General features: G+C 41.7%; 1 protein-coding gene across 2 annotated transcripts in view; it reads right to left on the bottom strand.

The window, feature by feature from the left end:
- Positions 1-12,543, bottom strand: part of tenm2a (teneurin transmembrane protein 2a) — a 797,630-nt gene that overhangs the window by 252,299 nt on the left and 532,788 nt on the right. The window contains exon 8 of one of the 2 annotated variants that reach the window (XM_060836885.1): positions 786-797. The exons of the other annotated variant lie outside the window; for it this stretch is intronic. Within the exon in view, the coding sequence (XP_060692868.1) occupies positions 786-797 (12 nt within the window). The remainder of the gene's footprint in view (positions 1-785; positions 798-12,543) is intronic. 2 annotated transcript variants of the gene reach the window in all.

A 12,543-nucleotide genomic window follows, 5' to 3' on the forward strand; every position in this document is an offset into this window, starting at 1 on the left:
ATAATGCACTAGTCACTGCAGTATTCAACAGAAACCACCCACTGTATTATATTACATCTGACAGTGCCACCATGGATGTCCCCCATCCATTGAGAGAATTACTGCTGGTTCTCAGCAATTTCTGTTTCGCAAATAACCTGCTTGTGAATGAATTTAATTAATTGAAACCTTAATTATTGGAATCGACAGTTTCCTATGTATTTAGAACTGTATGCGGATATGTGTTAAAAAAAGTGAACAAATGGTTTAAAGCCAACATTTTAGTCTGTGGCATTTTCATTATTGTACAAACAATAACATTTTTTGAGATAATAATAACTTGAGCTATTGAATCTGACATTGTTCAAAACTACGGTCATTAACCCAATGTGCTCTAGGGATTATATTTTTTGATTGCCACAGTCTTGGAACCGGTAGCCCATCCTAGGAATTTCCCCAAGGAAATTACCAGTCTTCACTAATTGCTTTAATTTTTTTTGGATAATTGTTTTGTGCTCATTACAGTGAGAGAAGGTATTAAATTGTTTAATTTAACATCCTCATCCTCACTATTAAATCAATTCATGGCATTACCCCCTCTTCTATCTCTATCATCCCCCAAACAACCTCTCCCCCCATCAACTCACTGTCTGTTCCTTTGACTCGGGCATTTTGTGTGCCTTCTGTGCTTTCTCTCTATCATTGTATGCCATGCCTTCAGTTACCAATGGCCTGAATTTCTACCATCTGCATCTTTCAAACACCCTTCCCTTCTTCAAAAATATCTTTAAGGTTAGGGATAGTACTGGAAGGTGGAGCTGAGGGATTGTTGAATGGTGGAACAGACTTGAAGTCTCAATGATCTTGCTTATATTTACTTCTGATGACACTTCTCTGAAGTGATATATACAAAATTCCTTCTTTATTAAAGGTGCAATAGAAATGCAAGTTATTGCTGATTTTGTCATTCCCTTAAAAGTAACTCTTTTCTCTTGGAAACTCATTGTCAGCATGGTGCACTTACAGTTCTGAGAAAGTACAACTCATCCACATTCCTCAAAAAACAGGTTTCCTAGAAAATCGACTTGTTTGGCCAAGAAACATGCGCCTGGTTTTCACTAGCAACAGCCTGATCGGTGTGACAATGAAGGGGAAGGATTACAGTCAGTCAATCAGTTGCAGCCAACAGAATGAATGCTGTGGAGCTTCACAGACAGTAATGCTCTCAGTGGCAGCCATTTTTGCGCTCCATCCATGGCTGACAAAAGCTGGCAAAAACATTCTCAGTGTATGCTGCATTCAGAGCTACCCAATTTACCTGAGCCATTTTAAAACTGGTGTGAGGCTTCTCTTTAGCATCTGTGAGGTTCCTAATGGTTCTTGTAAGCAACAGCTAAAGTGAAATTTGCCTGATACCAATACTGCAATGGGCACATTACAGACAGTCTTAGGGATGCACCACATAGCTCTACAAACTTGATCACCTTTTACGCCATGTTTGGCACAACTATGAGCAATCTCTACCTCTCTGATGTAAGTTTATTCTTTGCTGTGCCTGTATCTATTGTTCACTTTCTCACAACAAATACGACGGTTGAGATTGGTAGTGGCTTGCTAGAGTTATACACATAGGCAACTGACCCACAAGGTAGTGACTGGGGATGGCGTGAGAAGTAGAAAGTTGTAGAAAGAGATAGAAAGAGTCAGCCCTTTTTCACTTTTCTACTTCCCAATCCCTGTTTCAGGCATCGACCAACATTAGATTTTATTGTCAATATGGAGTTAAATCAAAGTCATCTGCATGACCTGCCATTTGACTTCCTCCTCTCCCCCAGTGGTTTAGAGTGAATGTGTTTTACCCACTGTGGCTCACTGTATGGCCAAGAATGAGAACTGCTATTTGCGAGATTAACAGTTTTCAGCCTGCAGCGTAACACCTCATCATATGAGAACAGTGCTGGACAACAGTACTTTTATGACTTGGTATGATGGACTGGTTTATGTACATGGCCTGATCAAGGAAATTCTGAAGAGCCTCCCAGTGGTCATCAGTCTAGCTATTGACTCACTTGACATTTCACAAGCCTGAGTTTATGATAAGTTAGATGACAATAGAAGAAAAATATCGCAATAAACGAAGCAAATTAGAAAAAAAAATCCACAGCATCAAGATTATTATTATCGGCTGCAACAGCCCGATCAATAAATATGATGTGTGTGTTGGGTTGAAATGCATAAAATAGAGCAGGAACCATGACAAGGAAGATAAACAAGATGCACCAGACTAAGACAAAATGCAGAATATCACCAGAAGGTGTTTTGTCCTCTGCTTTAAAATAATGTAACAGAAGGTATAAATGTCAATTTAAAATAATGAATCTTTTTAGTCAGCTTATGTATCTTTGAAAAGGAAGGTGTCAAATTTATTTGTATCAGTGAGAGCTTTGGGGGTGTACAGAGATTCGAGAATTTTAAAGAGCAATAGCTGAGATTCTCCCTGACACTATTCCTGTATGTATAAATTCTGGCTGTGGGTCTATCTGTGCATAACTCACTAAAAGTTCTTATGACCAAATAATCCTCTCTCCTCTTTTGATGATCCCATCCTAACTATCTATATTTGGCCCTCTGAACATTATGTGTTTTCATGCGAAATTGTAGAATTGTAGAATGAATTTTGCCAACTCGGCAAAAGAATAAAACATTCTCATTGCTGTAATTACCAAAATCTGCCAGAGATTGAACCTGGACTCTCCTTGATTCACCATCAGACCGCTGGCAGTATGTTTCTTCAGCATACCTTCTCAAATTATAAGTTTTGTTTCTACAATTATTTTATCTGGCACTGATCTTGCCTATCTTGAAGTTTCATAGAATTCCAAGTGTGGAAACAGGCCCTTCGGCCGAACAAGTCCACACCGACCCTCCAAAGAGTATCCCACCCAAATCTATTCCCCTGCCCTGTTACTCTACATTAATCCCTGACTAATGCACTTAACCTATACATCCCTGAACACTATGAGCAATTTAGCATGGCCAACTCACCTAAGTTGCACATCTTTGGATTGTGGGAGGAAACTGGAGCACCCAGAGGAAACCCATGCAGACACAGGGAGAATTTGCAAACTCCACACAGTCAGTCGCCCGAGGTGGAATCGAACCCAGTCCCTGGTGCTGTGAGGTATCAGTGCTAACAACTGAGCCAGCATGCCACATGTTAATGGAAAGATATTAGTCTCAAACAGTTTCACATTAGATATATGCAATTTTTGTTAATAAAGTCTCAGATGGTTGGAAGTTATTTGATCTAATTTAAAGCAGAACCTCAAATTTTACATTTTCAACTCACATTGGAGATGGTTTTGCAGATGGCCCAATGCACTCAAAGGAGAAATGTGTAGCAGAACAGTTCATTTGAGAACAATATACTATTACTGCTGAACCTGCTCCATGTTTTGTTCAGCTGGGTTTTTAATAGAACATTTGGTGTTGAGGATATGGGCAAGAATTTAGATGTGGTTAATTCTGAGTTTTATCCAACTTCTGATGGTTTTGTCCTGATCATTGATTATTTTTAACTTAGTGAACTCAAAAATGAGGGACAATGCTTAAACTGAATTCAGGAGTTGATTACAGTGCGATTTGAAAGTATGAGAACAAGTCAAGTTTCCATTTTTCAGTTTCATAGTAATTATGGTCTGTCAATTGTATTCACTCCATTGATCAAAGACACGAGAAGATCCCTTCAAGAAAGCTCTAAAGAGGTTCTATATGGCTTACACTTTTAGCGGTTACAATGGTGTTCTCGCAAATTAAAAGGACCTCTTCACTGTTAATAGTGGACTACACTTTTACCTCATCTCCAGATTGCATAATCGAATGGCAGGATAGGGGTTTAGATCTGCAATGTTTCATTAATAACGTCCTTTTCACCACCTCTCAGGAAGGGTATACTGGTCTTTGAGAGAAAGTAGTGTAGATTTACAGAATAATATGTGTACTTTCACAACGAAGATTGAAGATGGTGCCGAAACCCATGCGATGGCTTGCGAGCTCCATCCAGCAGATCTCACTCTAACATTTCTTGTAACCGATTTACACTTTTCTAATGTTGATCTTGCCTAGCACACACCCTGTGTGATGTAACCTTTATCCCTCTAGATTTTTTTCACCCAATGATCTGTATGTCCTTGCTTACTATGATTTGCCTGTACTGCACACAAACAAAGCTTTTCACTGTAGAGTCATGGAGATGTACAGCATCCTATGGTCTAACTCGTCCATGCCAATCACATATCCTAACCTAATCTAGTCCCATTTGCCAGTACTTGGCCATATCCCTTTCAACCCTTCTAATTCAATGCCTTTTAAATGTTGTAATTGTCACAGCCTTCACCATTTCACCACTAGGCCGTGCAATCAGAGCACATGCAGATCAACTGGCAGAGGTCTTCTCGGCCATCTTCAACCTCTCATTGGCCACTGTCCCTGCCAGTTTCAAGAGGGCCAACATCATTCCTGTGCCTAAGAAGGCTCATGCAGCATGTCTCAATGACTACAACCCAGTGGTCCTAACTTTGGTGGTCATGAAGTGCTTTGAAAGGCTGGTGCATGGCATTAATCAACTCCAGCCTCTCCATTACTCTTGACTCACTCTAACTTGCCTATTGGACCAACAGATCCACATCAGATGCCACATCACTTGCCCTTCACTCCTCCCTTGAACATCCTGACACCATGAACAGTGAGGTAAGAATCCTACACATTGACTACAGTTCAGCCTTCAACACTATTATCCCCTCAAGACTGATTACTAAACTTAGTGATCTTGGATTAAGCCCCACTCTCTGCAACTGGATCCCCAGCTTCCTGACCCACAGGCCACAATCAGTGAAGATTGTGGGGACAATATTTCATCCTCACTAACACTCAACACTGGAGCCCCCCAAGGGGTGTGTACTCATTCCCCTACTGTACTCACTGTATACCCATGGCTGTGTCACCAAATACCAGACTAATGCCATTTCCAGGTTCACTGATGACACCACCAGAGACGGTCAAATCTCAAATGGCAACGAAACAGACTACAGACAGGAGGTTGAAGACCTGGAAGAATGGTGTACTGAGAACAACCTAGCTCTCAATGCTGGTAAAACCAATGCTGTGACTCCCTCGTCAGATCCACACCCCCCACCAACCCAACCTCCACCCCCAGCACCTTCCCCTGCAACCGCAGGAAATGTAAAACTTGCGCCCACACCTCCACACTCACTTCCCTCCAAGGCCCCAAGGGATCCTTCCATATCCGCCACAAGTTCACCTGTACCTCCACACACATCATCTATTGCATCCGCTGCACCCGATGTGGCCTCCTCTATATTGGGGAGACAGGCCGCTTACTTGCGGAACGCTTCAGAGAACACCTCTGGGCCGCCCGGACCAACCAACCCAACCACCCCGTGGTGGCTCAACACTTTAACTCTCCCTCCCACTCCACCGAGGGCATGCAGGTCCTTGGACTCCTCCACCGGCAGAACATAACAACACGACGGCTGGAGGAGGAGTGCCTCATCTTCCGCCTGGGAACCCTCCAACCACAAGGTATGAATTCAGATTTCTCCAGTTTCCTCATTTCCCCTCCCCCCACCTTGTCTCAGTCGGTTCCCTCAACTCAGCACCACCCTCCTAACCTGCAATCTCCTTACTGACCTCTCCGCCCCCACCCCACTCCAGCCTATCACCCTCACCTTGACCTCCTTCCACCTATCCCACCTCCATCGCCCCTCCCCCAAGTCCCTCCTCCCTACCTTTTATCTTAGCCTGCTTGGCTACTCTCTCTCATTCCTGATGAAGGGCTTATGCTCGAAACGTTGAATTCCCTATTCCTGAGATGCTGCCTAACCTGCTGTGCTTTAACCAGCAACACATTTTCAGCTGTGATCTCCAGCATCTGCAGACCTCATTTTTTACTGGTAAAACCAAGGAACTCATTATTGACTTTTGGCGGGATGTTACTCATGCCCCCCTACACATTAACAGCACAGAGATGGAACGAGTGGAGAGTGTCAGGCTCCTGGGAATGGTCATCCACAATAAGCTTTCTTGGACTCTTCATGTGGTTGCACTGGTTATAAATGCCCAACAACATTTGTTCTGCCTCAGGCAGCTGAAGAAATTTGGCATGATGGCAAATACCGTTGCCAACTTTTATAGGTGTTCCATCAATAGCGTTCTGTCTGGATGTATCACTACCTGGTATGGCAACTGAACCACTTAAGATCGGAGATGGTTACAGAGTGGTGAACTTGGCCCAGACAATCACAAAGGCCAACATCCCATCTACAGAATCCATCTACCAAGCCCGCTGTCAAGGAAACGCTGCCAGTATTCTCAAAGATCCATCCCACCCTGGCAATGGTTTACTACAACCTCTACAATGGAGGAGAAGGTACAGAAGCCTGAACACATGCATAAGCTGGTTTCAAAACAGTTTCTATCTGACTGCTATTAGAATACTGAATGGAGTCACAAACTCTTAACATTTGCCTATACCTGTGTTTTTGTTTTTACTGCTGTTTACCTATTATTGACTTATCTATGCTACTTAACTATGTAATTTGCCTGTATTGCTCGCAAGACAAAGATTTTCACTGTGTTTCGGTACATGTGATGATAAATTCAATTCAATTCAATTCACTTTGCATGAAAAAGTTGCCCTTTAGGTTCTTTTTAAATCTTTCCCCTCTCACTCTAAACTTATTCCCTCTAGTTCTGGACTCCCCATCCAAGGGAAAAGACCTTTGCTACTCACCCTATCCATGCCACTCATGATTCCAGAAACCTCTACAAGGTCACCCCAGCCTATTCAGCCTCTCTTGAAAACTCAAACCCTCCAACCCTGGCAACTTCCTTGGAAAATATCCTTTTCTGAACCCCTTTGAGGTTCAAAACATTCTTCCTGTAGGAGAGAGACCTGAATTGCGCACAATATTCCAAAAGTGGCCTAATCAATGTCCTGTACAGCCGCAGCATGACCTCCCAACTCCTGTACTCAGTACTCTGACCAATAAAGGAAAGCATACCAATCTCCTTCTTCTCTATCCAAATGCCACTCCTCGGCCCATTGGCCCATTTGATAAAGATCCTGTTGTACTCTGAGCTGTCCACTCAACCTCCAATTTTGGTGTCATCTGCAAATTTATTAATTTATTTCTATATTCACATCCAAATTATTGATATAAATGACTAAAATTAGTGGACGCAGCATCGATCCTTGTGGCACTCCACTGGTCACAGGCCTCCAGTTTGAAAAGCAACCCTCCACCACCAATCTCTGTCTTTTACCTTTGAGCCAGTTCTGTTTCCAAATGGTTAGTTCTCCCTATATTCCATGTGACCTAACCTTGCTCTGTAGTCTACCATGAGAAACCTTGTCAAATGCCTTACTGAAGTGCAAATAAATCACTGCTCTGCCCTCATCAACCCTCTTTGTGACTTCTTCAAAACAATTCAATCAAGTTTGTGAGACATGATTTCCCAAACACAAAGCCATGTTAACTATCTCTAATCAGCCCTTGCCTTTCCACATACATGTAAAACGTATCCCTCAGGATTCCCTCCAACAGCCTGCCCACCACTGATGTCAGGTTCACCAGTCTATAGTTCCCTGGCTCTTCCTTACTACCTTTCTTAAATTGTGGCACCACGTTAGCCAACTTCCACTCTTCCGGCACTGCATCTGTGACTATTGATGATAAAAATATCACGCAAGGGATCCAGAAAACAAATTCCCTAACTTCCTACACAGTTCTAGGTTATACCTGATCAGGCTCTGGGGAACTTATCCACCTTTTTGTGTTTTATGATATTCAGCACCTCCCCCGACTTAATTTGGATATTTTTCAAGATATCACCATTTATTTCCCCACATTCTGTATCTTCTATGTCCTCCTCCACAATAAACTTTGCTGCAGAATACTTGTTTCGTATCCCCCCCATCTTCACCAGTTCCACACTATCCTATTCTGTCACTAGTTTTTCTTTTTTCCTTAATGTGTTAATAAAGTACCTTTAAATCTCCTTAACCTTATTTGCCAAAGCTATTTTGCCCTCCTGATTTCCCTCTTAAGTATCTTCCGACTGCCTTTATACTCTTCTTAGGATTCACTCGATCGCTGCTGTCTATAATTGACATATACTTCCTCCTTTTACTTGACCAAAACCTCAAATTATCTTGTCATCCAGCATTCCCTATACCTACCAGCCTTTCTTTTCACCCTAACAGGAACATACTGTCTCTGGACTCTCCTTATCTCATTTCTGAAGGCTTCCCATTTTCCAGCCATCCCTTTAGCTGCAAACATCTGCACCCAATCAACTTTTGAAAGTTCTTTCCTAAAATTGGCCAACCTCTAATTAAGAACTTTAACTTTTAGATCCTGTCTATTCCTTTCCATTGCTATTTTAAAACTCATAGAATCATGGTCCCTGGCCCCAAAGTGCTCCCTCAAGGACATCTCAGTCATTTGCCCTGCCTTATTTCCTAAGAACAGGTCAGGTTTTGCACCTTCTCTAGTAGGTACATCTACATACTGAAACAGAAAATGTTCTTGCACACACTTCAAAAATTCCTCTCCATCTAAACTCTTAACACCATGGCAGTCCCAATCTATGTTTGGAAAGTTAAAATCTCCCACTCACCCGCCCCCCCCCCCGCACCTCATTATTCTTACTGATAACTGAGAGCTCCTTACAGATTTGTTTCTCAATTTCCCGCTGACTATTCAGGGGATCTGTAGCACACTCCCAATAAGGTAATCATCCCTTTCTTCACTCTCAGTTCCACTCAAATAACTTCCTTGGATGCATTCCCAGGAATATCCTCCTTAAGTACAGCAGTAGTGTTATCTCTAATCAAAAATGGCACTCTCCCTCTTCTGTTGCCCCCCTTGGATGTTCATTATACATTTCCCTGACAGTCCATTGCTCCCTACATTTTCCAAAACAGCATATTTGTTTGAGATGGGGATAGCCACAGGACACTCGTATACTACCTGCTTCCATCTCCTAATTCTCCTGGTGGTAACCCATCAACCTGATTGGATCTGTGGCTTTTCTCCTTTCTTATAATGGTTATCCATTACACCCCCTAGCTCTTGTAATTTCTTCATTGCCTCTAACTGCTACTACAAATGATCCATGTAACCTGATAGGATTCGCAAGCAAACACACTTACTGCAGACACATTCATCAATCACATGAAAATTCTCCCTAATTTCTCACATCTGACAGGAAGAGCACATCACTCTACTACAGGCCATCTTTCCAGTTTTACAATCTACAGAAGATAGCTCAGTCTTATTGCTTTTAAAAGAAAACTGCTCCAGATTAACTTAATACCTATGCTGAAAAATGTGTTGCTGGAAAAGTGCAGCAGGTCAGGCAGCATCCAAGGAGCAGGAGAATCGGCGTTTCGGGCATTAGCCCTTCTTATGCCTGAAACGCAGATTCTCCTGTTCCTTGGATGCTGCCTGACCTGCTGCGCTTTTCCAGCAACACATTTTTCAGCTCTGATCTCCAGCATCAGCAGTCCTCACTTTCTCCTAACTTAGTACCTATGTTTTACATTTTTAAATTTTAATCAAGAGACAAATTTCAATAAAACATCTAATCAAAAAGAACCCACTCTATTCACTATTAAATAAAGACAGGAAAGTTACACTAAAAAAAATACATTTATCTGCTCCTGCGCTGTGAGGTCTCCCAGACATGTTCCTCCATGGTCAGCTGTGAAGTTCACTGCTTGTTCATTTTGCTTCAACACACTCTGATGTCCAGAAACGCTTGAACTCAAAAAGCAAAAGCAGTAGCTGTGCAGATTCACTGCTGTGCCAGACAACAATGTAGGTTTCTTTCTCTCTCTCTGAATGACCATGTGGTCTCTGCCTTTGTCTCTCCTCTTCCTTTTTAAAGTGCCGCTGTGTTGATCTTTCTTTTCCCCAAAGTTCCAAAACAATGCAACAGTTTAGAAAACAGTAAATACTGCTTCCGGAATTTGAGGAAATGACCTCCAACACCTAAAATGTCTCAAAAAAGGAGCAGCTCGTACAGCTGCAATTTTTTCCCATTCCCCAACCGTGACAATAAATAAATCATATCAAATCAAAATACTCCTAAGGCTAAATTATGTGGAGAATTTTTATTTCCTAGAATATAAAAGAGGTAATCTGAGCAACTCTTTCAATATATCAAAACAAACTGAAAGGACACCAATAATATCTATTTTTCGCTAGTACAATAATCTAGGTGAGAGAACACAGTCTAACAATTAGAGTCAAATTTTTCAATTGTGAAATTTGTAAATACTCCCACTTTGTAAATATTAGAAGTATTAAAAGATATGGAGCATATGGAATCAGTCAAGATCTAATAGGTTCATAGGGAAAAATTGTTCCCTTCTGTTCCAAAGCTCCTGTCCCTTCAAGGAAAACTGGAGTGGAGGAGTAGCTCCTCCCAAACAGCAAAAACCAAACAAGCAGGCTATTATACATATCATTCTGGGGCTGCTCTTTGACAGTACCAGCTGGTACACAACAGCATTGGAAGCAAGGCAGTTGTCTCTACTTATTGTAGCGAGGAGCAGTGGAAAGCAATGATTGACATCAAATTTAGCGTCAAATTGTGCACTGTTTTGTGCTGTAGGCTCACAATCTCCAGACGATTTTGCATTTAATGTTATGTATTACACAAGTTATTCAACAAGAAAAGCTGAACTCTGAAGTCAACATAATAATCTGTTTCATGAATTTCACATTGTCAGGTAACAGGTATGTTGCTGCATGGGAAGTTCTGATTAGGAATAAAGTAAGAATTCCTGTGGAAGGAATAAGTATTTGCTGAGAAAAAAAAATGCCATAGTGATTTTGTGTCCTGCAATTCAGAACAGAATTACAAGAATACTAAATCGCAAAGAAAACAACAATTAACACTACAAATGAAGTTAAAAATCACACAACACCAGGTTCTAGTCCAACAGGTTTAATTGGAAGCACACTAGCTTCTAATTAAACCTGTTTGACTATAACCTGGTGTTGTGTGATTTTTAACTTTGTACACCCCAGTCCAACACCGGCATCTCCAAATCATGACCACTACAAGTGAAGACAGTGATGATTGTCAATTAGAGGCTGACTAATAGGCTGGTGTTGCCATGGAAAATGCAACAGGGAACAGTTAACTGCCCAGCTATTGTTTAATTCAAATCCGGGAAGTTAAATGTGATTGGTAAAAATATTGCCATGGGGAATGCACCAGAAAATGAATATTCCTCCATTCTTTTGCATAGTTAGAAAGGTAGATTACATGGGCAGGTTCTTTCTGTTTACAAAGGGCATGGCCCCTGCATTTGACTACACCTGCCTTCTAGCATGCATAAGAGAGCCACACTGCAATATATTATGACTGGTGATACTAGACAGCGCATCTTATTAGATTAGATTACTTACAGTGTGGAAACAGGCCCTTCGGCCCAACAAGTCCACACCGATCCGCCAAAGCGCAACCCACTCATACCCCTACATTTACCCCTTACCTAACACTATGGGCAATTTAGCATGGCCAATTCACCTGACCCGCACATCTTTGGACTGTGGGAGGAAACCGGAGCACCCGGAGGAAACCCACGCAGACACGGGGAGAACGTGGAAACTCCACACAGACAGTCGCCTGAGTCGGGAATTGAACCCAGGTCCCTTGCGCTGTGAGGCAGCAGTGCTAACCACTGTGCCACCGTGCCGCCGTGTCTGGGTGTTTCCAGCAGGCAGCATATTGACCATGCTCTACCAGCCTGCGCTTGCAAAAATCAAGACTCAAAGTCTAACATTAAATGGGATTCTGTAAATGGACAACACTTATAAAGTAATAATGAGTGTGCTAAATATTATATTAACAGGCAGTTTAAGATCATCAGTCAGACTCACAGCATGGCTCACTTATACACACCAGAAGCTACATATATTCATTCAGAGGGTCTTGTCTTTTATAAACAGATTGGAACTGTCTATGTGTTGTATCTTTAAAACTAAACAAAAGCATGGGGACAGACTTACCTGGTGAATTCCCCATGGCAATATTTTGACCAATCAAAGTTGACTTTAGTTTCAATTTTATTGCTCCCTGTTACATTCTCGATGACAACAGCAATTTACCAATTAGAGTCCATGTGCAAACTGATTAGGACCCTCCTCGTTAAATTGTGAATGAGGATAAATTGCTGCTTCCTTTAGGACTTCATAATCTTGTGAATATTCTGAGGTGGTACTTGCAAGACAAGAAGCTTGACAACGTGTTTCTTTTCTCAGGAATATTCAAGTTCTGAACAACCAAGTGGCTATTTGTAGAAGGAATGATTGATTTTTCAACATTATTTAAATGCACATGCATGTTAAGTGTTGAAGCTACATAAATAATTCCACTTTGAACCCTAAATGCAGCTTACAGTTGCATTGCATTGCACCAGCCTAACACTGATTTCAGAGCAAGGTATGGAAGGATAGCAATTCCTCT

This window comes from Hemiscyllium ocellatum, chromosome 16 (assembly GCF_020745735.1).
Source record: "Hemiscyllium ocellatum isolate sHemOce1 chromosome 16, sHemOce1.pat.X.cur, whole genome shotgun sequence".
NCBI lineage: Eukaryota > Metazoa > Chordata > Chondrichthyes > Orectolobiformes > Hemiscylliidae > Hemiscyllium > Hemiscyllium ocellatum.